The sequence below is a fragment of the Palaemon carinicauda genome, chromosome 1 (genome assembly GCF_036898095.1).
Source record: "Palaemon carinicauda isolate YSFRI2023 chromosome 1, ASM3689809v2, whole genome shotgun sequence".
Lineage (NCBI taxonomy): Eukaryota > Metazoa > Arthropoda > Malacostraca > Decapoda > Palaemonidae > Palaemon > Palaemon carinicauda.
The window spans coordinates 243592335-243618977 of NC_090725.1; the positions used below are offsets into that span (position 1 = coordinate 243592335).

General features: G+C 45.0%; 1 protein-coding gene across 1 annotated transcript in view; it reads left to right on the forward strand.

The window, feature by feature from the left end:
• The window catches only part of LOC137654634 (transmembrane protein 208), a 73201-nt gene that overhangs the window by 12083 nt on the left and 34475 nt on the right, over window positions 1–26643 (forward strand). The window contains exon 3 of the mRNA XM_068388439.1: window positions 20942–21078. Within this exon, the coding sequence (XP_068244540.1) occupies window positions 20942–21078 (137 nt within the window). The remainder of the gene's footprint in view (window positions 1–20941; window positions 21079–26643) is intronic.

A 26643-nucleotide genomic window follows, 5' to 3' on the forward strand; every position in this document is an offset into this window, starting at 1 on the left:
GTGGTGAGGAGGCGCCTCTTTGGTTTAACATCTTCGATGTTGTCCCCCGCAGAGGAGCCTGTAGACAAATCATCCATCACTGCTCCTGCATTGGTCCTGGACCTCTCTGCAGATCGTTCGCGATCTCCTTCGGTGGATGGTCGTCTTTTTGAAGGACACGTCAGCTTTCCACCCGACAGACCTGCTGACCTGCCGTCTCCATTTCTATATGGGCCTAACAAGGCTCCACCTAAGCACGCTGTTGCGCGCCAACAACATATCCACCCACAAGACCTGACGATCGCTCTTTAATAGCTCCATCACTACCCGCGGATTCTCATCATAACCCTAACATAGGGCATCAAGAGCATATGCGCATACGCTCCAACATAAGCATAGCTCCATCACGCGCTATGCGCGCCCTCATGCGCATATGCGCCCACATTCTCCTGCCCATGCGCATACGCGCCCAACATCTGACATAACTGCGCGCCATGCTGCGCACCACCTTATGCGCCAGGTAAAACCTGCGCTCCAACTGTCAATGGAAAGCAGGACTTCCGGGAAGTCAGCAATGCTGCCTTCTCCCACGCGTCAACCAGTACCAACGCGCCATGCTTCTCCCATGCACATCCACAAGGATGCGCGCGCGCCCTGTGCACACGCGCCCATCCTCTCCTAGGGATGCGACCGCCCCCCCTACGGCCGGCACAGGTCGCGCACTCAACGTCATAATCCTGCGCGTGCGCCAACAGTCTCATGTGCGCAAGGCCCGATATTCTCCCTCGCGCGAGCGTCAATATCCTCACGCGTCCGAGACTACTGAACAACGTACGGCAAGGTCGCCATCGCCTCATTCCCCTCCCCGCAAGCGCATACCACCGCGCATTGTGCGGGAAGGGAAACTTCCAGAGGGGTCCAGGATCCAAAGCTACCACAGGCAAACCCACCAATGGTAGTAACTCCTCCCAGGGATCCTTCAATCCCTTTCCCTTCAATGGGTATGTCTGACAGCGCGTCTGTTAGCCAACAGCCCTGGTTCAGTGCCCTGATCAGAGCCGTAGCTCAGGCTTTCAAGCCTGTCCTCTCTGAATTGGGACACAGAACCATGGCTTCTTCTACCCCTGTGAAGAGGAAGAGGGGAGTTCCAGATGCGGGCACTTCCCCAAGGGCGAAACTGATTCCATGCAGACCTTCGAAGGCAGGTTCCTTCTTTTCCTCATCTTCCTCTCCTTCCCTTTCGGCCGAAGATTTCCCGTCCCCAAGGGAATCACGCGAAGAGAGACTTTCCCCCATCGCTCCAATGGGGGAAACCTCTCTTTGCGCTGAGGGTTCTACTCAGTTGGGGATTGAAAGGAACATGCCACCCTCGTCAATGCTGGAGTCCAATATCCTTCCCAGGAAGGAATCTAAGGACTCCAAAACATTGCCTTAGTCCTCTACTAAGACTAGGATGGAGCCAGCTAGCCACTCAGGGAATGTCCGCGACTCTCCCCAAGAAGAGCCTTTGGGGATAGAAGGAGACTTCCCTGCAAGTCCTACAGCAGGAGGAGACTAGCAAGAGTCAGAACATGTGTTTTGGCAAGTTCTGACTCTAATGAGGGCTCTCAACGGGTTTTCCAACCCAGAGATCCCTCCTCGAGAGGGCAAGGAGACAGTCTTGGACCGTGTCTTTGGTACTCAGAAGCCCTCTTAAGACCAGTGCAGCCCTGCCCTGGTCTCAGGGGGTTAAGAGTACCAGGGACAAGATTTCACAACAGCTCTCCGAGATGTCCTCCTCCAACCGTTCCGGTGCCACTAACAAGCTCCTCCCACCTCCTAGCATACAGCAGAGGAGGTTCTTCGAGATCCTGGAGGAGCCTTGTTTAGCTCTTCCTCTTCACCACTCGCTGGAAGAGCTAACCTGGGGAATCCCTCTTGAGAGAAACTCCAACCTGCAGGTCTCATTCTCGGCAGCCGAGATCCTCAACCAGGAGAAAGTTGCGAAGTGTGCTATGCAAGCCACTTCGTGGCTCGATATCTGGTTTGGGACCTTAGGTATCCTGATACGTTCTGAGGACTTCTCCAAGGAACGTACCAGGAAAGCTATGGAAACCTTCCTTCTCTCAGGTACTCGCACGATTGAGTTTCTGGTCCACCAAGTCTCAAACTTGTGGGCAAATACCATCCTGAAACGTCGGGATGCAGTAGCTGAGAGATTCCAACAGAAGGTCCCTAGCACCGAGATTAATAGTCTCAGACATTCCTCCTTAGAGGGATCCATCTTGTTCGAGCCTAAGGATGTGGAGCATGCCACTGAGAGGTGGAGGAAGTCTCATCAAGACTCCCTCCTTCATAGGGCTTTAACATCCAAGCCCTATAAGCCTCCAGCACCATAGCATTCCTGTTCAGTCAAGACCACTACGATGACAACAGCAGCGAAGACCTTGATGTCTAAGACCTTTCCTGTCAAAGAAAGGAAAGGCAAAAAGTCCTCCAGGGGAGGCAAGAATCCTAGAGGGAGCAGCCGAGGCCACAAACGCTAGGATAAGCAGTCCCCCTGCATTGCCCCCAGTGGGGGGATGCCTACAAAGTTGCTCAAACAGGTGGAAGCAACTCGGAGCCGATTCCTGGACAATCTCCGTGATCAGTCTTGGATATCGCGTCCCGTTCATAACATCTCTACCTCCCCTAACGACGAATCCTGTGTCATTGAACTCCCTTGCTATGGGATTGGCAAGGGGGCAAGCCCTTCGGGCAAAAGTTCAGACCCTGTTGAAGAAGGGCGCTCTCCAAGAGGTCCTCGACGGATCCCCAGGCTTCTTCAGTCGACTCTTTCTTGTAAAGAAGGCGTCTGGAGGCTGGAGACCAATCATCGACCTCTCAGATCTGAACAAGTTTGTCAAACAAATTCCGTTCAGCATGGAGACGGCGGACACTGTCAGACAAGCAGTAAAACCGTAAGACTTCATGTGCACACTGGACCTAAAGGACGCATACTTTCAGATCCCAGTCCATCCGTCTTCAAGGAAGTACTTAAGATTCAACCTAGACAACAGAAAGTACCAGTTCAATGTGTTGTGCTTCGGTCTCTCCACAGCACCACAAGTCCTCACCAGAGTGTTCACCCTAGTATCATCTTGGGCACACAGGATTGGCATCCGTCTCCTCCGTTATCTGGACGCCTTGTTAATCCTAGCAGACTTGGTGTCAACCCTTCTTCAACACCGAGACAAACTTCTGAGACTTTGCAAAGATCTGGCGATCATGGTAAATCTCAAGAAGTCTTTACTGCTTCCCACTCAAAGACTGGTATACCTAGGCATGATTATAGACACCACTCTCCACAAAGCCTTCCCATCAGACGACAGGATAGCAAGGCTGAGGAAGGTCGCAAGACCTTTTCTCAGACGAGTAGAACTTCCAGCCCAATCGTGGTTACTCTGTCACCTTTCATCGCTGGCCCGTCTAGTTCCCAATGGTCGCCTCAGGATGAGATCCCTCCAGTGGTGACTCAAGTCCCGGTGGAATCAAGCGTACGACTCCCCGGACATCCAGATCCCCATGGGACCTGCGGAACTGACGGATCTCCAGTGGTGGGTGGCAGACGAGAACCTACGAAAAGGAGTGGATTTTCTCGTCCTACCCCCGGATTTGATACTGTTTTCGGACGCTTCAAAAAAAGGGTGGGGAGCCCACGTGATGCACCAAACGACCTCAGGCCTCTGGTCAGAGTCAGAAAAGTACCTCCACATAAATCTCCTAGAGATGAAGGCCGTCTTTCTAGCCCTTCAACAGTTCCAACAGTACCTGGCAAGTCACTCTGTGGTGGTGATGAGCGACAACACCACAGTAGTGGCCTACATCAGCAATCAAGGAGGTACTTTTTCGCAGCAACTATCCCATCTAGCAGTAGAGATACTGAGATGGGCCGAAATCCACTCGATACCACTATCGGCACGCTTCATTCCGGGCAAGAGGAATGCGCTCCCCGACAACTTGAGCAGAGCATCTCAGGTAGTGAGTACCGAGTGGTCTTTGGATCATCTAGTAGCCAACAAAGTCCTGACTTTGTGGAGTTCTCCGACTGTGGACCTCTTCGCAACGGCCCTGAACTTCAGGCTCCCGCTGTACTGTTCCCCAGTCCCAGACCCCAAGGCTCTCTGGCATGATGCTTTCCAACAACGGTGGGACAACTTCGACGTTTTCGCCTTTCCCCCGTTCTGTCTGATGAGGAGGGTACTCAACAAGACCAGAACATAGGTCAATCTCTCAATGACCCTCATAGCTCCGCTATGGCATCACGCAGAATGGTTCCCGGACCTTCTGCAACTCCTAACGGAGCCACCAAGAGAACTCCCTCCACGACACAATCTACTCAAACAACCACATGCCAACATCTTCCACAAAGCCGTTGGTTCACTACGACTTCACGCCTGGAGACTATCCAGCATCTACTCTGAGAGAGGATTTTCGCAACAAGTTGCGATCAGGATGTCTGGACACCTGCGAAAGTCTTCAGCAGCAGTCTACCAGGCAAAGTGGAAAGTCTTCTGGGGTTGGTGTCTTGGAAGGGGTATCTCTCCACTCGATGCCACTATTCCAACAATTGCGGAGTTCCTTGTGTATTTGCGTGAAGAAATGTGCCTTTCAGTCTTGGCAGTGAAAGGCTATCGCTCAGCCTTAAGTTTTGCCTTCAGGCTGAAAGGAATGGACATTTCCTCATCGCTAGAACTTTCTCTATTCATACATAGTTATGAACTTACCTGCCGTCAGTCGGAAATGAGACCTCCCCCATGGAACGTGGTTCGAGTTGCATTGGCATCACCATCGCCTCACCCTTCTGGGCCTTCTTCCCCTGATTGCCGTTCGCGACGATCGGACGATCGTGACGATCGGACGATCGTAATGATCGTCGGTCATCATGATCCGAACGTTCTTCGCCTAGAAGATGCTCACGCTCTAGAGCTTCATGCTCACGAGACCATAGGTCTCAATGCTCTCCTCGGAGAGGACAAGTCTCGCGATCGCGTTCTTCACGAGCAAATTCTAGATCTAGGTCCAGATGCTCGCGTTATAGATCGTGATCACGAGGACGATACTCGCGCTCGTGAGGATGACGCTCACGTTCACAAGGGTGGCAGCACTCACGAGGGTATCGTTCACGAGAGCAACGTTCTCGTTCATGAGGCCAACACTCACGAGAGCGAGATTGGCACCTGCTGCGTTTGCGCTGTTTTCGAACATGAGGTAGATGCTTCCATCACAAACATCACGATCACAAACCGCATGCTTGGGATTAAGGTCTAAACGTTCTTCATCTAGAGGTAGAGGTAAGCGTAAGCGCAGTCCATCAGCGCGTAGCCCCTCAACCAGAGCTTCCAAGCGACCTCGGACCGAACATGATGAGAACGACCGTTCCTCAGAGAGGTGTCTAGCTAAACCCTCAGTGCCTTTCACAGCATAGGGAGTTTTAGCGAAGCGCTCGCCTACGCAACGCTTGGAAACGCTTCCTGCTGTGACGTGTTCTCCATGTAGAGTAGTCCCTACTCAGAGGCCTCCTCTGCCGACTTCGTTGGACGTAGGTGCTCCTCTGGGGCAGCAGGAAGTCGCTAGACCTTCCTCTTCGGCTCCTAGTTCTCCTGTTTCGAGCACTTCTGTTTGCGAATCACGTCCGTTGATGCGTGAAGTTTTGGATTTTGCGCGTGAATCTCTCGATTTTACGAGCAAATTGGCGAATTTTGCGAGCAATTTGCGAGTAGATGTGTCGGAATTGCGAGCAAGTGCATATCCAACACCTTCATCTCCCCCTTCTGTGTCTTCTACCTTGAGCGGAAGACCGACACCCTTCCCAGAAGGGTTCAGCGAGCCTCCTAATAGGTTCACAAATGTGCCTGTTAGCCCGGACCTTCCTCCGCGTTTGAAAGAACTTGTTCCTCTGCCTTAGAGGTTATCTCCTCTGTTGACTGGCAATCTTTCTGGAGTTACACCCAAAGGACACACTTCTACAGACCTCTAGGGTGTACCAGGGGTACAGAGCTTCCTCTATGGGCATCGACTTTGATGTCCACCATCCTGAAGGCTCTGAAGGTGGCTCCTCTAACTCCCTCCTAACTGTTACAGTCAGGGCAACCCCTAGAATTCCTGTGGAACCCTAGTCGACCTCATCAGTTGGGAGTCAAGAGCCTAGAAGGAGGTCGACGGCAGACAAAGCGCGCAGATCACCTCCATCCCGATCGCGTGCTGAAGGCCATGTCCCTTCTGATTCTCATATGGCCAACTTACCTTTCACTCAAACGAAAGCAAAGGAAGTCATAACCAAGAAGCAGCAGAGACGGAAGAGAGGCATAACTCCACCTCACGCCGACATCATCCATCCTAGGACGAGTAGGGACATAGGCTCGCCCAGGGAGATCGCGATCCAACCCTTCAACCCTCAAGACATTGAGGTTTTGCCTCTGGACCAGTGTCCAGTTTCTGTATCTCTTCCAGAGGAAGAGCCTCCAGCTCCTGCTGCCAAGGCTTCGTCTAAGTCCTCGAAGACCTCCCAGGTTCCCCCTCTAAAGACTGCGGAGGAACGTCCTGTGTGTAGGGAACCGAAGGACACAAAGACTAAACCTAAACCTAAGAACGCTGCGGCACGGGAAGTAGAGAGGCTGAGGCACAAAGGCGGGCCCATCCACATTTTCAGTTGACGACCTTTACCTACTACAAGCTCTGGAAGTGGAGACCCCTTAGACTTGGAGGATGAGAATCTTCCAAAGGCGGCCAGTCCGAACTATCACTCCAAACAGGAGAGACGTGAGTCGGAACTTGCCTTTTGGAAGGTCCTTGCTTGTATGAGGGCCATCAACAGGCTGTCCACTCCTGGTTCCACCATCCAGGAAGGAAAGGATATGGTTCTTGATGAAATATTCGAGACCCAGAAGCCTTCCAGTGCTGTTTTGCCCTGGTTCAAAGGTCTGACAGCTGCCAAAAGGAAACCTATTCCTCAGATAGCTGGAACTTCTAGTTCCTTGAGGGGAAGTCCCTCCTCTCAGTCCCTTCCACTTCCTTTCTTGTTACAAAGGAAGTACTACAAGAACAAAGGGGGACTACTTTCCACCATGACCCTTGACCCTCGGGTAGAGTCCCTAACAAAGGGCGTTCCTACTCGACCCTCTTTGCTCTGAAGGCAGTTGAGCTCCTAAATATAGAGAGAGGCACGAAGTACACCATGCAGGCTGCTTCTTGGCTGGATCTATGGTTGGGATCCTTAGGCTTCATGGTTTGCTCCCACTATCCTTCGAAGGAGTCGGCTAGAAAGACGGAGTCCTTCCTGTTGTCAGGTACCTGGACTCTTGAGTTTCTGTCTCACCACATTATCAACCTGTGGGCGAACGCTATCCTCATGAGAAGGGGTACCGTCGTAGGTTGGTTCCACAAGCAGGTGGCGAAAGTGGAGGTCTTCCGGTCGAGGAATTTCACCCTCGAGGGTTTTTCTCTCCGTTCCGGAAGAGATAGAAAGGGCTGCTGAGCGATGGAGGAAATCGTCCAACGATTCTCTCCTTCATAGAGGCATGACATTGCGGTCCTATGCTAGACCTTCTCAGTCTTCCCGGCCTCAGCAAGCACCTTCCTCTACTCACCAGTCAACTTCCAGGTCCTCGGGCCCTTCCTAGGTGTCTAAGCGGCCCTTTCAGTCCAAGGATAGAAAGTGTTCAAGTCCTTCAGAGGAACGAAGGGAGGAAAGGGAGGTGGCCCAGGTGGTCCCTCCCAGTAGGAATGGGATTCTTCATCACTCACCACCTGTGGGAGGATGCCTACAGCGCCGCTGGTAGAGGTGACAGCTCCATACGGCAGATCCCTGGACGGTTGATGTGATCACCCAAGAGTATCGCGTCCCGTTCATTCAATCTCTCCCTCCTCTGACTTGGGACCCAGTGCATCTAGGCTTCTATGCAAAGGGATCCGCAAAGGAGCTGACCCTCAGGGCCGAAGTCCAGACTGTGCTGCAGAATGGTGCTCTCCGAGAGGTGGTAGACAGGTCTCCAGTCTTCTACAGTCGAATTTATCTGGTGAAAAAGACGACTGGAGGCTGGAGACTCGTCAACGATCTCTCCCCTCTGAACAAGTTTGTTAAACAGATTCAGTTCAGAAGGAAGACAGCAGACAAGGTCATCCAAGCAGTACATCCAAGGGACTTCATGTGCACACTGGATATGAAGGATGCATACTTCCAGATTCCAATACATTCCTCTTCAAGGAAGTATCTAAGATTCATTCACGAGGGAAAGGCATACCAGTTCAAGGTTCTATGCTTCTGTCTCGCGACAGCTCCTCAGGTATTCATCAGAGTGTTCGCCTAAGTGTCATCTTGGGCTCACAGGAACGGCATCCGTCTTCTCAGGTATCTGGACGACTGGCTGGTCTTAGCAGACTCGGAGACGACCCTTTTTTGTCACCGAGACATGCTTCTCGAGTTTTGTCAGGATCTGTGGGTCCTGATAAATCACAAGAAGTCATCACTGCAACCCTCAGAGACTGGTATACCTTAGAATGATCATAGACACCGTCCTAGAGAAAGTCTTCCCATCAGACGAAATTATACACAGGCTGAAGGAAGTGGCTGCACCCTTCCTCAGGAAGATGCTCAGATGGTCAGAAGAACATTCAGTGGCTCCATCAGCTCGATTCATTCCCAGCAAGAGGAATGTGCTCACAGACAATCAGAACAGATTGACTCAAAAAGTAGGCTCCGAATGGTTTTTGAATAGTCAGATAGCCAACAAAGTCCTGACTTTGTTGTGTTCCCTGACTGTAGACCTGTTGGCAACATCTCTGAACAGCAAGCTTCCACTGTACTGTTCTCCAGTCCTGGACCCTCAGGCTCTATGGCAAGATGCATTTCAACAACAGTGGGACAACATCGACGTGTATGCCTTTCCCCCGTTTTGTCTGATGAGAAGACTGCTTAACAAGACAAGAGCGTCCAAAGATCTAATGATGACCCTTGTAGCTCCACTATGGCATCATGCAGAGTGGTTTCCAGACCTCTTGCAACTTATAGTAGATCTACTGAGAGAACTCCTTCCACGACAAGATATACTTAAACAGCCACACACGAACATCTTCCACAAGACCGAGCAGTTGCTTCGACTTTACGCGTGGAGACTATCCAGCGTCTCCTCTCTCTGAAGGACTTTTTACGAAAAGTTGGGGAGTGAATGTCCTGACACTTGCGTAGGTCCTCAGCCTTGGTTTACCAGGCAAAAAGGAGAGAGTTGTGTGGTTGGTGTTGTGGAAGGAATATCTCCACTCGATGCCACTATTCCAGTAATAGCGGAGTTTCTTGTATACCTTTGGGAGGAAAAACTCCTTTCAGTATTGGCGTTGAAAGGCTATCGGTCAGCCTTAATGCTTGCCTTTAACCTGAAAGGAGTCTACATTTCTCATTGGAGCCTTCTTAACTCATAAGGAGATATGAGATCACTTGCCCCTAGTCAGAGATCAGGCCTCCTCCTTGGAACGTGGTTTGCGTCTTGAGATCCTTAAAAGGACCTTCCTACGAACCATTACGCCATGCAACTGACCGAAATCTCACTTTGAAGACTGTATTTCTGCTTGCTTTAGCCTTTGTAAAGAGAGTCTGAGAACTTCATGGCCTCTTGTATAACATTGCCCATTCAAGGGGATGGGGGAAGTGACGCTCGGCTTCGTCCCTGAGTTTATTGCTAAGACTCAAATTCCGGGGGTACTGGACCATAGATTCGGACCCTTTCAGATTGTGAGTCTTCGTTCTGTAACCAACAACCCAGATCAGTTGTTACTATACCCAGTGAGGAGTTTGAGATACTATCTTAAACGGCCCAGACTGACATCTCTGTTTGTTAGCTCGGGAAGAATGAAGAGGAGGATCACTAAGAACACAGTTTCCTCCTGGATTCACCAAGTGATCGAAAGATCCTTGGCCTGATCCTCAGGCTCGTCGACCTAGAGCCCATGAAGTCAGGGGAATCGGTACTTCCCTAAGCAAGGAGGCGTAGCCTCTCTCCTGCTATGCAACCAGCAGTAGAGATTCTCAAGTGGACACAGTCCCCGGCGATCTCTCTCTCGGCAGCAAAGTTTATCCTCGGGAAGAGAATTGTCATTGCAGACCATCTGAGCCGTTGAGGAATGACGGTTCAGAATGGTCTTTACTTCCTCTAGTAGCGAAGAGACATGACTTTGTGGGGTTTCCTGTCTCTGTACAGGTTCACCACACACCTGAATCACAAACTCCTGGTGTATTGCTCACCAATCCCAGACCAAGCTGGAGTGATGCAAGATGCATTTCAAAGTAGACCACAGAGAGAGAGAGAGGTAGAGAGAGAGAGAGAGAGAGAGTGTGTGTGTTGATTTAAATGTAATAAACAAAAAAAATTGATAGGTTATAACACATTGGTGCTTATGTAATATCAACTGTATACTGTAGACGGTTTGAATAAGTTAAGAAATGGTATAAACGATACTTTGTTAGTGTATTCGTACGCTCTCAGAGCGGCAGCTAGACGTCAGCTGATCTAATCACAGCCAAAAGTAAAACTAAAAGAAGTCAACAATACTCGATTTTTAAAACACACCCGAAATTTGAAAACAAAAGTACACGCTTTCTTAATGTGCAATTAACTATTTAAAGAGTAGCAATTTTCTAGAATAAAATGATGTTTCCCAAAAAATGGTGGTTTGCTGATGAAATCGGATGCCGTATTTTTAGCAACGATTGAAATGGATGTAAACTCGGCATAATTTTTTCGTTTCGTATTTGATTGACACTAAGAAAACTAATTTTAGTTTCTTCATCTATATGTAAGTATTGTATAACACGAAGAGTGAGAGAGAGAGAGAGAGAGAGAGAGAGAGAGAGAGAGAGAGAGAGAGAGAGAGAGAGAGAGAGAGAGAGAGAGAGATGAATCAGCTGTTGTAATGGAATGCCGTGTTATTGTTTCGTGAGAATTTCATCGCCACAACTATAACAACAACATACTGTACTGAACTTTACAGTATTATACAGACTACTGTAATATGATAAAGTAAAATAGTTGTAATACAGTAACCTATTTTATATGAAATGGGGCTATTTTTTTTGTTTAAAATTTACATTTACGTACGTAAAACAACAATCTCTCTCTCTCTCTCTCTCTCTCTCTCTCTCTCTCTCTCTCTCTCTCTCTCTCTCTCTAAATTGTTTTCCTGCTTTGCTACGTATGTATGATTTTATATAGATACGGTAAATAATATTTGTAATAACATATTTTCTAAAAGCTTTAACTGTAATATCATTACAGTATTTATCACTTTCATCATGCGCGTTAAATGCCTTCGTTTGTTTACTGAGCGTACTTTATGACGCCGTCGTTTCAGGCGGCGTCATAAAGAAAAACATTTCATTTGGAAGTCCTAAGAAAAATTAAGTAAAACATTGGTAGGTAATAACAAAATCAACATACTGTACTGAATAATCAATATAATCGATGCAAAAACTAACCTATACAGTACACAGATGTGTAAATGCGTTTTTTTCAATATTAATCTTACCCGATAATCATGTAGCTGTCAACTCTGTTGCCCGACAGAAATCTACGGTCGGGATACGCCAGCGATCGCTATTCAGGTGGGGGTGTACACAACAGCGCCATCTGTGGTCAGGTACTCTAGTACTTCTTGTCAACACCACCTCAATTTTTCCTCTGTCGTGCCTCCGGCTAGACCTACATGGATACGCTGTTGATTCTGGAGTTATTGCTCACGATTTGGTGATGTATTTGCTCTAGAGTTTAGCCTTCGCTATTCAGGAAGCTATATCATTAGCTTAGCAAGTTTTTAGAATTAATTTGATTTAATTTTTTATTTAATTTTGGTACGAAGAGAGTATGAACTCTCTTTCACTTTTAAATGGCCGACCCTTCCCTTAGACGGAAGTGTTGGTGTCGAAGAGAGTATAGACTCTCTTAATTTTGCTTAACAAAGTTATAGAATTATTTTATATCTCTCCGCCTTTTATAGGCCTCTTTGATTAACTTCCTTTTATTATAAACTTATTTAAATTAATTTTTATATTTGTTTATATTCGACCTTTCCTAATAGTAGGCGGTCTTTTCTTGGTACCGAAGTTAATTAACTTTGAGCCCGTCATTTCGTTTTTACCTGTTAACATATTATGCTATTTTAATGTTTTTGAAAGAATTTCTTTGATAGTCTTGTACTGTTTTCAAAGTTGAACTAACGTTTCTAGAGTGTCTCTGCAGTTGTTGACGTTCAGAACGTTCAACTTGCGCTCTATCGTTACGATAGAGAGAGAGTCTATCACGGTGTCACGTTGCAGTAAGAGTAAACCGATTCTAGCGTTTTGTTCATTCTTTCTTAGCTTAAATGGTTCTATTCTAATAAGGAACTTTTTATTTGCGAAACCTTTCAGTTTTTTTTTCCTTTAACAATAATATGTTTTAACGATATATATAATTGGGCTCTTCTCTCAGATGCTAAGTCAAGAGAGAGAGAGAGAGAGATAGAGACGGAGGGAGAGAGAGGAGGATAAACGTTTCGTTCAAGCGGGTAACGTTGTTATCGTTTTTGTTCTTCTCCCTAGTCTCTTTAGGGGAAGAAGGTAAACGTTTCTAGAGTTTTATTCTTGTTCTCAGACTTTATGCGGTGAGAGATTTTAAACGTAGTTTATTTGATCTAGTGTTTAATCTCTTTTCCAGCCACTGAATTATTTATCTTTCATTATGTTTTTCTGTTACATTGTAATACTGTTTTCGCAATTACTAACTTTTAATGAAGGATAGAATTGCGTGTTTCAGGTACAAACCACTTAAAGTTTCGAGTTCAGTGAAATAAGTGCAAACAGAAAATCAAAAGTGATAAAGTGATAAGCGCAAAGTTTTACAGTGTTGCGTTCGAGGGTTCGTCTGTTCGTGCCAGTTGTTCGCCTAGTCTGGGACCTCTTACAAGCTCCCAAGCCCAGGGGAGAAGTAATGTCGAAGGACTTATGGGTTCAGCAGGCCTTGATCGACGAACAGACGTTTCCCTCCGTGGTTTCGGGTGTAACCTACTCACGTAGCCGACGTGATCACCCCACCCACACAAAGACGAGAGAGCCCATTTATTCCTCGTCTGCGGAAGAGGTTTCTCGCAGAAACCATGGACCAATCTTGCAGCTTTTAAGTGCAAGTCGGTCCCTTCCGCGCAAGTCCAACTCCTAGGTGGTGCTATTAGCACTGGGTCAGTTCGGACTTGCTGCAGTACGACAACTGCACACCTCCCAGAGAGGCAAGGTGGTATCGCAGCAGACAGTAACTCCGTCTGTTGCCGCACCAGCTGTTTTAGACCCTCAGTTTCAACGGACAGTAGCTCCGTTTGTTGTTGTCTTTCTTAAACTCTAGTGGTCTTTGCTGCTGACAATGCAGTCTCAGCTTGCGGTGTTGATGCAGGAGTTTCAGGCAGAGAAGGTTAACACACCTCCTCCTGCGAGCGCTCCTCCACCTCTACGCAGTCCAGCCTGCCAGACGTATGTTGTTGAGGTTCCTCAAGCTACCTCCATGCGTGAGCTGCCGCTTTGGGAGTTGCCAGATACCAGCTCTGTGCAGCAACTCCACTTTCCTTGAGGCAGGAGCCTCTTGCCACGCGGCAACCTCCTCAACACTTGAGGCAGGAGCCTTTTGCTTTGCAGCAACCTCCTCTACCCTTGAGGTAGGAGCCTAATGCGTTGCGACTACCTCCTCCATCCTCGAGGCAGCTACCTCTTGCGTTGCGACAACCTCCACCATCCTCGAGGCAGCAACCTCAACTCCACCTCTGCGCAGTCCACCCTGCCAGACGTATGAAGTTGAGGTTCCTCAACCTACCTCCACGCGTGAGCTGCCGCATTGGGAGTTGCCAGATACCAGCGCTATGCACCAACCTCTCGCGTTGCGGCAACCTCCACCATCCTTGAGGCAGCAACCTCAACTCTTGCGCAGTGGCGATTCTAGGACTCTGAAAGTGGGGGGGCCACTTCAGGGCCAATATAATTTTTGGGGGGGCATTTATTGTTGGTGGCTAGGTGGCACTCTGAAGACAATATTATGTCATTAATGAAATAACAAATGACAATAATAACACCTCATTACTTTCATAACTTGCATTTGTAAAACATATACATGTATGCCTACACAAACATTATGATAATGGAGGTTATTCGTATTACTTAAAAAAAAAAAAAAAAAAAAAAAAAATATATATATGTATTTCTTGCAATATATTTTTAACAAAATCGCAAAAATATGGCAAAAATATCTTCAAAACAAAAATGAATCATGAGTTATGAATGTAATGTAAATTTTATGTTGATATTAAAACCCCATGCAAGCATGCATGAAGTAATGCAGTGTTGCCAACAGGGCGAGTTTCCCTTTCCTGAGGTGAAGTACCTCAACGCATGCGGCATAAGCCTCATCCCTTGCAGCTTGAGCCTCATCCCATGCAGCATGAGTCTCATACCATGCAGCATGAGCCTCATCCCATGCAGCATGAGCCTCATCCCATGCAGCATAAGCCGCACGCCATGCAACATGCTCTGCTTACCTTACAGCATGCTCTACATACAGCATGCTCTACATACAGCATGCTCTGCATACCTTACCGCATGCTTCTCAGTCACACATCTTTGGTTGTTGCCAACTCACTAGACTGTCAAGCAGTTTCATAACGTTGCCTTCTAGTCTGCTGCTTTTGCACCAGTGAAACCCTCACTGAGAGAACTTAGCTTTTCTCGGATATGGTTCCTGTAGATGAGAAAGTGCTATTCTCCCTCCTTCTGATTTTCCCTTGAGGACTCTGTCATTTGGAGAGGAGCCTTTAGCTGCTTAGCCTCCTATGGACTTTTATTTAAGCATAGCATGCTTCCAGGGAGGGTAATGGTTCCACTTCAGTCGCTAACCCCGTCTGTTACCACACCTGCTCCCATAGACCTTGAGCTGTGTTGCAAGACATGCAGTCCAAGCTTAGTCCTTGTTAGAGGATTTTTTGTTTACGGAGTCAGTGTGTCACTGGGAAGACGTTCAACAACCAGCAGAAGTGACTTGTTGTGACGCAGTGCGGCAACCTCAGCAACCCGATAAGGAGTTGTCTGTACGACCCAGACAGTCTAGACAGCTTCGGGTTGTCACTGTACTTCCTCGCTTCCCCATGGTTGACAGTTCACAGACTGTGCAGCAGTACCATGATCTTGTGTCCGGCTCCGTCAGACGACTAGCTTTTAAGAGCTCCCACAAGTCGTCGCTGTCTGGAAATTCTCAGATGGACTATGGATCTGACCAAGGAACTGGGCCTCCTGGTCAATTTTGAGGAGTCCCAGCTCGTCCCATCCCAGACCATTGTCTACCTGGGTATGGATCTTCAGAGTCGAGCTTTTCGGGCTTTTCCGTCGGCCCCAAAGATATACTAAGCCCTAGATTGCATCCAGAGCATGCTGAGAAGGAACCGATGCTCAGTCAGGTAGTGGATGAGTCTAACAGGGACACTTTCATCGCTGGCCCTGTTCATCGAGTTAGGGAGACCCCACCTCCCCCCCTTCAGTATCATCTAGCGGCTCACTGGATAAAGGACATGACGCTAGAGACGATCTCAGTTCCTGTTTCCGAAGAGAGGAGGTCTACTCTCACGTGGTGAAAGAACAGCTTTCTTCTCAAGGAAGTCTACCTTTGGCTGTTCAGAAACCCGACCGCCGTCTCTTCTCTGACGCATCAGACACGGGCGGGGGTGCGACTTTGGACGGACAGGAATGCTCGGGAACATGGAATCAGGAGCTAAGGACACTTCACATCTATTGCAAGGAGCTGTTGGCGGTTCATCTGGCCTTGATAAACTTCAAGTCCCTCCAGCTTAACAAGGTGGTGGAGGTGGACTCTGACAACACCACAACCTTGGCTTACATCTCCAAGCAGGGAGGGACTCATTCGTGGAAGTTGTTCTAGATCGCAAGGGACCTCCTCATCTGGTTAAAAGATCGAAAGCTCACGCTGGTAACGAGGTTCATTCAGGGCGATATGAATGTCATGGCAGATCGCCTTAGCCGGAAGGGTCAGGTCATCCCCACAGAGTGGACCCTTCACAAGAATGTTGGCAGCAGACTTTGGGCCCTGTGGGGTCAGCCAACCATAGATCTGTTCGCTACCTCGATAACCTAGAGGCTCCCGTTGTATTGTTCTCCGATTCCAGACCCAGCAGCAGTTCACGTGGATGCTTTTCTGCTGGATTGGTCCCATCTCAACCTGTATGCATTCCCGCCGTTCAAGATTGTCAACAGGGTACTTCAGAAGTTCGCCTCTCGCAAGGGACACGGCTGACGTTGGTTGGCTCCGCTCTGGCCCGCGAGAGAATGGTTCATAGAGGTACTGCAATGGCTGGTCGACATTCCCAGGACTCTTCCTCTGGGAGTGGACCTTCTACGTCTACCTCACGTAAAGAAGGTACATCCAAACCTCCACGCTCTTCGTCTGACTGCCTTCAGACTTTCGAAAGACTCTCAAGAGCTAGGGGCTTTTCGAAGGAGGCAGCCAGAGCGATTGCCAGAGCAAGGAGGACATCCACTCTCAGAGTCTATCAGTCTAAAGGGGAAGTCTTCCGAAGCTGGTACAAGGCCAATGCAGTTTCCTCATCCAGTACCACTGTAACCCAGATTGCTGACTTCCTGTTACATCTAAGGAACGTAAGATCCCTTTCAGCTCCTACGATTAAGGGTTACAGAAGTATGTTGGCAGCGGTTTTCCGCCACAGAGGCTTGGATCTTTCCACCAACAAAGATCTACAGGACCCCCTTAGGTCTTTTAAAACCTCAAAGGAACGTCGGTTGTCCACTCCAGGCTGGAATCTAGACGTGGTCCTAAGGTTCCTTATGTCATCAAGATTTGAACCTCTCCAATCAGCCTCTTTTAAGGACCTCACATTAAAAACTTTTCCTCGTGTGCTTGACAACAGCTAAAAGAGTAAGTGAGATCCACGCCTTCAGCAGGAACATAGTTTTCACATCTGAAACGGCTACATGTTCCTTGCAGCTCGGTTTTTTGCTAAAACGAGCTTCCTTCACGTCCTTGGCCTAAGTCGTTCGAGATCCCAAGCCTGTCCAACTTGGTGGGGGACGAACTGGAGAGAGTACTTTGCCCAGTTAGAGCTCTTAGGTACTATCTAAAAAGGTCATAACCTTTACGAGGACAATCAGAAGCCTTATGGTGTGCTATCAAGAAGCCTTCTCTTCCTAGGTATAAGAACTCAGTTTCTTACCTATTCAGGCTCCTGATTAGGGAAGCACATTCTCATCTGAAGGAAGAAGACCTTGCTTTGCTGAAGGTAAGGACACATGAAGTGAGAGCTGTGGCTACTTCAGTGGCCCTCAAACAGAACCGTTCTCTGCAGAGTGTTATGGATGCAACCTATTGGAGAAGCAAGTCAGTGTTCGCATCATTCTATCTCAAAGATGTCCAGTCTCTTTACGAGAACTGCTACACCCTGGGACCATTCGTAGCAACGAATGCAGTAGTAGGCGGGGGCTCAGCCACTACATTCCCATAATCCCATAACCTTTTTAACCTTCTCTTGAATACTTTTTATGGGTTGTACGGTCGGCTAAGAAGCCTTCCACATCCTTGTTGATTTGGCGGGTGGTCAATTCTTTCTTGAGAAGCGCCGAGGTTAAAGGTTGTGATGAGGTCCTTTAGTATGGGTTGCAGCCCTTTATACTTCAGCACCTAAGAGTCGTTCAGCATCCTAAGAGGACCGCTACGCTCAGTAAGGAAGACGTACTTAATAAAGGCAGAGTAATGGTTCAAGTCGTCTTCCTTACCAGGTACTTATTTATTTTATGTTATTTTTGAATAACTAATAAAATAAAATACGGGATACTTAGCTTCTTGATTAACATGTACACTGGTTTTCACCCACCACCCTGGGTGTGAATCAGCTACATGATTATCGGGTAAGATTAATATTGAAAAATGTTATTTTCATTAGTAAAATAAATTTTTGAATATACTTACCCGATAATCATGATTTAATTGACCCACCCTTCCTCCCCATAGAGAACCAGTGGACCGAGGAAAAAATTGAGGTGGTGTTGACAAGAAGTACTAGAGTACCTGACCACAGATGGCGCTGTTGTGTACACCCCCACCTGAATAGCGATCGCTGGCGTATCCCGACCGTAGATTTCTGTCGGGCAACAGAGTTGACAGCTACATGATTATCGGGTAAGTATATTCAAAAATTTATTTTACTAATGAAAATAACATGTTTCTTCACTATGATCAGAGATAAACGTAAACAAAACAATGGTTGCCATTTTTTATCGTGCTTTTTGGCGTGTTTAGGAAACGCATGATATAAAATCGCCTTAAATATTTGTGCCTGTTTTAGTTTAGGGTACTGTAGTACAGTACATGCATTAAGTGTTCTGTACATTAAAGGGTAGTTTGTTAAGAGTACTACGTACAAGGGAAGGTTTTAAAAGTCTGAATATACGTGTTAAATAAATAGATAAATATGGTGTCACTACTTCGCTGATTTTCACTTATCGCGGTCGGATCTGGAACCTATCTACCGCGATAAACGAGGGTTCACTGTAGACTTTTACGCCTTCCCACAATTCTGTCTGATTCGTCAGACACTGAACAGAATCAAAACATCCAAGGGAGTCATGGTAACACTAGTGGCCCCAAGGTGGCCAGCAGCAGAGTGGTATTCAGATCTGCTGGAATTTCTCAGAAATACCAAGAGAACTTCAATAATGGCCAAACCTGCTACGACAACCTCACAAAGAAAATTCCACGATGCTGTACATTGCCTATCCCTTGACGGTTGGAGACTATCCAGTGTCTCCTCTGAAAAAAAAGCGTTTCAAGACCAACTTTGAAGCAGCTTTCCGGATTCCTCCAAAAGCCTTCCGCAGCAGTTTACCAGACAAAATGGAAATCTTCTGTGATTGGTGTCGTAGGGTGAACATTGCTCCACTCAAGACCACAATTCCCCTGATTACAGACTTTATGGTTTTACTAAGGAATAAAGAGGCCCTTTCAATCACTATGAAGAAAAGCTACCTCAAGGCCTTAAGCCAAGTATTCAAACTGATAGGACTGGAACTCTGATTCTTGGGAACTCTCAACATTGATGTGAAGTTTCAAGTAGTCTTGCTCTCCTCGAAAACTGGGACGTGATATGGTCCTACAGGCCTTGAAGAAAGCCCCATACAAACCTATGCATAAAGCCTTAGACAAAGATCTTACCCTGAAGGCAGTCTTCATTCTTGCCTTAGCTTTGGCCAAGAGAGTGAGTGAACTGCATGGTATATCTCACCTTGTGTCACATTCCAGAGGGTGGAGAGAACTATCTTCTTATGATATGAAGCAAAGTATGCAGCAAAAAGCCCAACATCACTATTTATTTCATTTACAACAGCCTGCATGTAAGAATCTTTAAAAAGTAGATTGAAATAAACATGTGGGGGGGCTTCAGCCTGAGGAGAATGCATAAGTCCCGTGGTGGCACTAAATGGCACTGGAGTAGGGCCAGCATCCTGACTAAAGAGGCACGCCCACACACCATTGATGTGGAATTTTGAGTAGTCTTGCCCTCCTCGAAAACTAAAATCCCCCTTCTGGGATGTGACTATGGTCCTACGGGACTTAAAGAAAGCCCCCATACAAACCTATGCATAAAGCCCTAGACAAAAATCTTACCCTGCAGACAGTCTTCATTCTTGCCTTAGCTTTGGCCAAGAGAGTGAGTGAACTGCATGGTATATCTCACCTTGTGTCACATTCCAGAGGGTGGAGAGAACTATCTTCTTATGAAGCGAAGTATGCAGAAAAAAGCCCAACTTCACTATTTATATAATTTACAACAGCCTGCATGTAAGAATCTTTAAAAAGTAGATTGAAATAAATGTGTGGGGCCTTCAGCCTGAGGAAAATGCATAGGTCCCGTGGTGACACTAATGGCACTGGAGTAGGGCCAGCATCCTGACAAAAGAGGCATGCCCACACACCACCTCATGCACAGGCAATAGTGTCAGTTTCCTTTTCACTAGTAGTATCATAGAATCTGAAACTTCATCACTCATTTCATAAAATAAAATGTCAACTATTTCGATTGAAACTAGGCGATGCTATAACTTTCAACCTAAAATAAATACTTCAAGGTAGCAACATTTTACAACTATTCCACTGATATGCAATGTATTTATACAACTTACAGCTCCTATTACAGTAACTCCATTTCTCTATACAGTATTACGTTTTCTCCAACATCACCATGTAATACTGTAATAAAAGAAAATAAGAACTATGATAAAAATTATCTCTCGAAATAAACACGACAACCATATCACAACTGTCGTTAAAAAAAATTGCTTTTGCTATGAATTCACTAATATATACGTATTCTTCCATTACTGGTAATTACTATTATCACTTAAAACTTATTCTTTCTTGTTTTATCGCATATTAACCGGTAATGATTACAAAGATAATAAATATAATAGTTATCATGAGCTGGTCATGGAATATTCAAAATCAACGACGAGAGTAAAGTTATCCCGGGAATTCTTCCTTTTTTCCACGTCTTGAACTTTTTAACCAATTAGGTAATGGGATTATGATGATGTCATTGTAATGTACAGTAATAACATTTAGCCATTGACACGGAAGTATTGGTAAGTCATCAGATAGCAAGCTACTGGCGTAGGAAACCTGTCTCTGAAAGTATGAGTGTGCGGTTCAAATGGAACCACTAAAATTGCTCAGCATTGGGAGTAGGGAAGCCAGAAAAGGGGCTCTTCGTCTTTAAGTGATTAAAGTTTTGATAGCTGTATCCAGCTTTGCTGAAAGCATATTCTCCTATTAAAAGACTCAAGTTTGTATAATTGAGAAAAATACAAATTACTTAAAAAATCTGTGATATCTGGTTTTTTGGTTAATATTCATGTTCATTGCAGGTACTTGTGGGTTTGGCAGGCCTGGTATGGTTTGGCTGCTTCCGTTTTATGTCATCTATGGCCACACCTAAACTTGGTGCAGATGGTTCTATCCTTGATGAAGGTTGTGATTTGAATATAGAAGGTGGAATAGCAGAGTAAGTAATAATGTAACATTCATACAATATGTACTATTACTACAGTATACTGCAGGCATGGGGAACTGTCTTCAACTGGGGACCACATTTTACTATATCCCAAGTGATTGAGGGCCACATGATAATACTCGTTTGCAAGAAATATTACTTGCCCACTAAATACTGATTTTTGTTCTTCCTTGTTTTGTCATACTATGAATTTTTACAGAAAACTGACACCTCTTTCATTATTTCATATTGATAATACTGATTACTGGTAGAAATAGATGTAATTCAAAATCTTTCAGTTACCTAGAAAGTCTTGGGCCCTGACAACACTAAGTTGACTGCTGTAGGTTGCCCATGACTGCTGTACTGTATGTTTTGATATGTTTACCCAGTAGTTACATAGGTACAGTATATCTTAGAGCCATAGGTTTGAATATGTAGGTGAAAATTCAAAGCCAGATGGCAGCACTGCTCAAAGAGGGCACATTTGATCATCCACTAACCAAATGTAGACAGATGTATTCCTCATTCTGTTTGTTTGATCAGAAAGTGAAGTTTCTCCAGCTGATTGATTGGTTATTTGTGAATTACCATATTGTTTATTTTGCTGTTTTCCCTATCATTGGTTTGTAATTAATATTTTTTTTACCTAGAAATATATCGGGTAAGTCATCCTGTGATTTCCCACCCTCAGTGAAACTGTAAATTCCGGAGAGTATACGGTATGCAGAAACTTAGGAAATTAGATAGTCAATTAGTTTCTGGGGTATGAAAATAGGCTAGCCGTAACTAGGGATAGAAGATGAGTTGAAGGGGCTCAGGATATTAGCATAATTGGTGAAAATAAGAGCTAATTTAGGTACTACTATTGTAACATTACCTCTTCCTATTATCTTTACTGTTCCACATGTTTCTTCTCCTACTGCCTTTGTTTCAAATGCTGCTTCTACTAAAAGCTCCCAGAGTTTTCATGCTACCTGTAATTTTTAAGATCCATCACAAAGTACCAAAACTCTCCATCATGATTTTCAGTTAAAAAAAAAAAGTGGTAAAGCTCTTGTCTCTTTCTCAAGGACGACTAAAATTCTGTCTACATCAGCCTTTAAATGGATAGATAAGTTGATGAACAGAGACTAGATATTGGGATATTCTCACTGTATTATTCTTCTCTGCCATCCTCTTGCATGTTCCCTTGTTTTGAGGCGGTGACTTGCAGTGCCAAAGACCAGAATTTTCCTTGCTTACTCTTTGGATCTCGTAAAGATGTCCATGGGCGCATCAAGAATAGACGAGATGTTTCGCCTGAGGGTAGGTTAGGTAGTTATGGCCAGTTTGAACTACCTAATATGCTCTTTAACATTTCTTCTGATTTGTCTTCCCCTTCATGACAGGCCAGTAAACACACGTTTCATAGAATGGTTGATTACTACTCTCACATAAAGAAAGGAAAAGATTGACAAAATTAGTGAATTGAAATTCTATCGGGAATAATTTAGACAGAATTAACCTAATTTCAGAAAGATCTAAATTCAACAAAGATTTGACATAGTTTCCTCCATATCATGAAAAAAACAGATAGGAAGTATTACATGACTGGAGAATGATAAAGCCGAGTGACTTCTCCACAAAATCAGACTCATTAAGTTTAAGGAAAGGCTCTTCATCCAGCCAAAGTATCTTGAACGAAGCAAGAGATGAATGTTTTAGCAAATTAATTCTACTGTCAACTAGACAAACTGGAATCCAGGAACTCTAGCTTTCAATTTAGCTCTTCCTAAGGAAATGGTACACCCATCGGCTCAAGCTAATATAGACAAGACGATGAAATTTCTTTCTTATACAGACAAGGCATTATTGGATGCCCTTAATGAAAACAAATTCTTATGCAAATTTAATCTTGAAGAAAAGAGCTATTCCTTCACTAACAAACCTTATGTTATTTATAGGGATATTCATTCGGAAAAGTTGAAATTAGCCATAAGACTTTTTAGCGAAGTGGAACTACCCTAGGTAGTGAGTAGGAGGAGGAGCCGGTTTACCCGGCCACCCATCTCACACACACTTATGTATTCTGATCACTTTTGTCTTTTGGCTCCTAACTGTTTTACTGGCCTTTAACTTTTTTCCATCTTAATTGTGTTATACAGGTATTGCTCGACTTACGACCTATGCGACATACGACTTCGACTTTACGACCATTTTTTCAGGGTGATGACGTCGTAAATTTATCGGAAATAGGACGAATATTTCCTTGAAAATAAACTATTTTCTTGTATACATATAAACTGATTTATCTTGGTAAATTATTATTTTCTTTTGTTAATATTCAGTATTTATTTTCAGTTAAAAATACATTAAGCAAAGTTTTAATATCTGTCGAGTTCATGTTATGTCTGGTGACGTCACATCACCGGCGGAAAGCGTCCGGGCAATACAGTGATTTCCTTCCAATAGGCTAACGATTAATATTAGTATTTCCATTATCGAAATATAAAGTAACGATCCAAACTATTTTGTGGGTCTGTATCGGTTGTCATGAGTACTGCGTAGCATAAATTTTACTGTACGCTACTTTTTTAATCTCTGATAATGGATCGATGTTTATCTAAAGAAAATATACAAATAGGGCAAATATTTTCTTGAAAATAATATATTTCCTTTTACATTATTAAAATAAAATACTTTTGTTTGTTAAGTTAGTATTTTCTTTTCATTTCTTGCGCGAAACAAAAAAAATGAATTTACATATTTTGCAAGTCATTCTTCGTAGAGTTTACTGTACGTCACATGTCTTGTGACTTCATGTATCTGGCGGAAGTGCGCTGACAAACCGAATGATTTCCTTTCATTGTTACCGAGTAATCTTATTACAGCATTCCCGTCATCGAAACACCCAGTAACGATATCAAGTGTTTTAGTTGTCTGTATCATTAGTTATAAGATTAGTACAACTTACCGTAAATTTAAGAAAAAAAGTCTGATGACGTCATATTTCTGGCGGAAGGCGAGAGGCAAATCAAGTGATTTCCTTCCGATGCGTTACTATTCCCATAATTGAAACATCGAATAATGATATATAGAATTTTTTTTAATAATTTTCAAAAAAAAAATGAAGATACAACTGAATTAAAAACAAAATACAGAGAGAGAGAGAGAGAGAGCATATTCCTTTTATAACTAATAATAAGGTCTATAAACGAACTGTATAGAAAATGTGATACCCTATAACATATTGGCGCTGATGTAATATGCATTATCAAGAAATTTCGAATGTCAAGAAAATTATATAAATCATTGTTATTCGCACTATATATATGTGCTCATAATAGTAATACGGCAGCGTGACCTTGAGATCAGCTGATGCCAACCGAAAGTAAATCAAAAGTATTTGTTGATTATTGATATGCTCAAGAAATTGAAAAATAAAATATAAACCCGCTTTAATAAACCACAATTAAACACAGTAATATTGGACTAGAATACTGTATGAAGCTTTAAAAATGAACTACCCGTATGCGATTGCGAGAGCGAGCGCACACACACACACACACACACACAGAAAGAGCTACAATGATTTCGCATTATACCTAGTGATTAGACGAATTGTATGGAAACTGATTTCCTGTAACATATTGGTGTTGATGTAATATTCATCATGAAGATATTTCTAATAAGTTAAGAAATTATAAAAAAAAATATGCCATACGTATGTATGCCATATTTTGATACGGTAGGTAGCGGCACTTTCAGATCAGGTGATCATAACCAAAGGAAAACAAAATTTTCAGTGCTCGATTGTAAAATGCTTCCAAAATTGATAAATAGAATACAAAAATGCATTTATAGAGCATATGATATCCTATGAAACAAGAAAATGGAATAATGATAGACATTAAGAAAATATTGACAAAATATGATCCACATGATTGCCGAATCATAACGTATCAAAATAAATCTACGGAAACTTCACTTTTCTAGTTCGACATACGGCGAACTCGACTTACGACTCATCTCTCGGTCCCTATCTCGGTCGTAAGTCGGAGACTACCTGTATATATATTTGAACATTATTGGAGTGTTTTTATTTGTATATATGAAAATTTTTTCTTTTCATTACAGAGTAATGTTGATGTATTTTGTTAGCGTGCGGCAGTCCTCGAGAGCTGAGAAACCTTTTCTTAATGTTCTTCCCTCCGTTAATGTCGGACAACTGTATATTGGTGGCCTCCCCCGCTCCAAGCGCAGCAGCCTGGCCTCTGCCTTTGGGGGAGGTCTTCTTTTCCCCTCCGTTCAGATGTTGATGTCGCTTACCCCTGCGAGTTAATCGGAAGGAAGACCTCTTCGCTGACAGCGCCTCTCGGGGGTAACCTCTCCTGTCTACGGTTGGACGTTTTTCCCCCCTTGAGGGGAAGAATTTTTTATTTTTTGTTTCAGTTGCTACTGCTGCAGCTGATGCCTTAACTTTCTTCGAGGTTTGCCTCTCGCCTCCATTTGCGCATCCGACGGCCTCCTGCTGATGACGAGTCCTCTCGCCACGTGCTGATCTCGTCGTCCCCAACAATCCGTAATCTCTCTCTCTCCATATAGGGAACGCTCCAGCCTGCGTGAACAACGTTGGCCTGCTGCGGATCATGAAACTACGAATGATTTTCAGCCCATAGCCAGCTCTCCATCTGCTCGCCAGTCACCGGTACGAGACCGATTATCTTCTCTTCCTTCCTGATAGACCCCCTCAGGACGTCATTCTCGACAATCGGATGATCGCCACAGAGATCGAAGGGTTCATGATCTTGATGCTCTTCTACAAGGCATTCACGATCACAAGATCAAAGTTTATCACGATCTCGACACTTCTTCTAGAAGACGATCACAGTCACGAGATTGAAGGTCATCACGATCTCGACGCTCTTCTTCTAGAAGATGTTCATACGAACTAGATGTTCACGATCATAAGGAAGACACTCATAATCATGTGCAAGACGCTCACGATCACGAACAAGACGTTCCTCTTTATGAGGCAGATGCCTTACAGATTTCTGTTGCCTCCCTTCTGCGGGAGAGTCTTCCTTCACCTGTTCAGTCTCCCTCGGGGTATTCCTCCGGCAGGAATTGGATTCGTCCATTTCCGTCCTTTATTCGGGTAATCCCTTTTGGGGGGGAACCCAGAAACAAGTCTCGGCTGTGTTTCTCAAGCAACACCTTATGTAAACCTTCAATTTGAGATAGAGCTTGTTGAAGAGAGCCAGAAAGTGCTGCCCTGAAGTTTGCCTCCGGGTGTTGCGACTTCCCCTTCTGAGAGAGAATCTCTTCATAGCCGCTGTTTGGAAATTTTCCTGTTTGTGAGGAAAATTGCTTACGTTGGCAGATGATATTGGTTGCTCCTGTTTTGATCGCCCATTTGGGGAATTCCTTCGACGGGAAGTGGATTTGTCCTTTTTCCACTTCGGAGCAGATTATGAACTAGACACTCATTTTCATGAGCTAAACTCTCATGAACATGAGCTAGACACTCACGAACATGAGCTAGACACTCACGATCACTAGTGAGAAGCTCACGATCACAAGCTAGACGCTCAC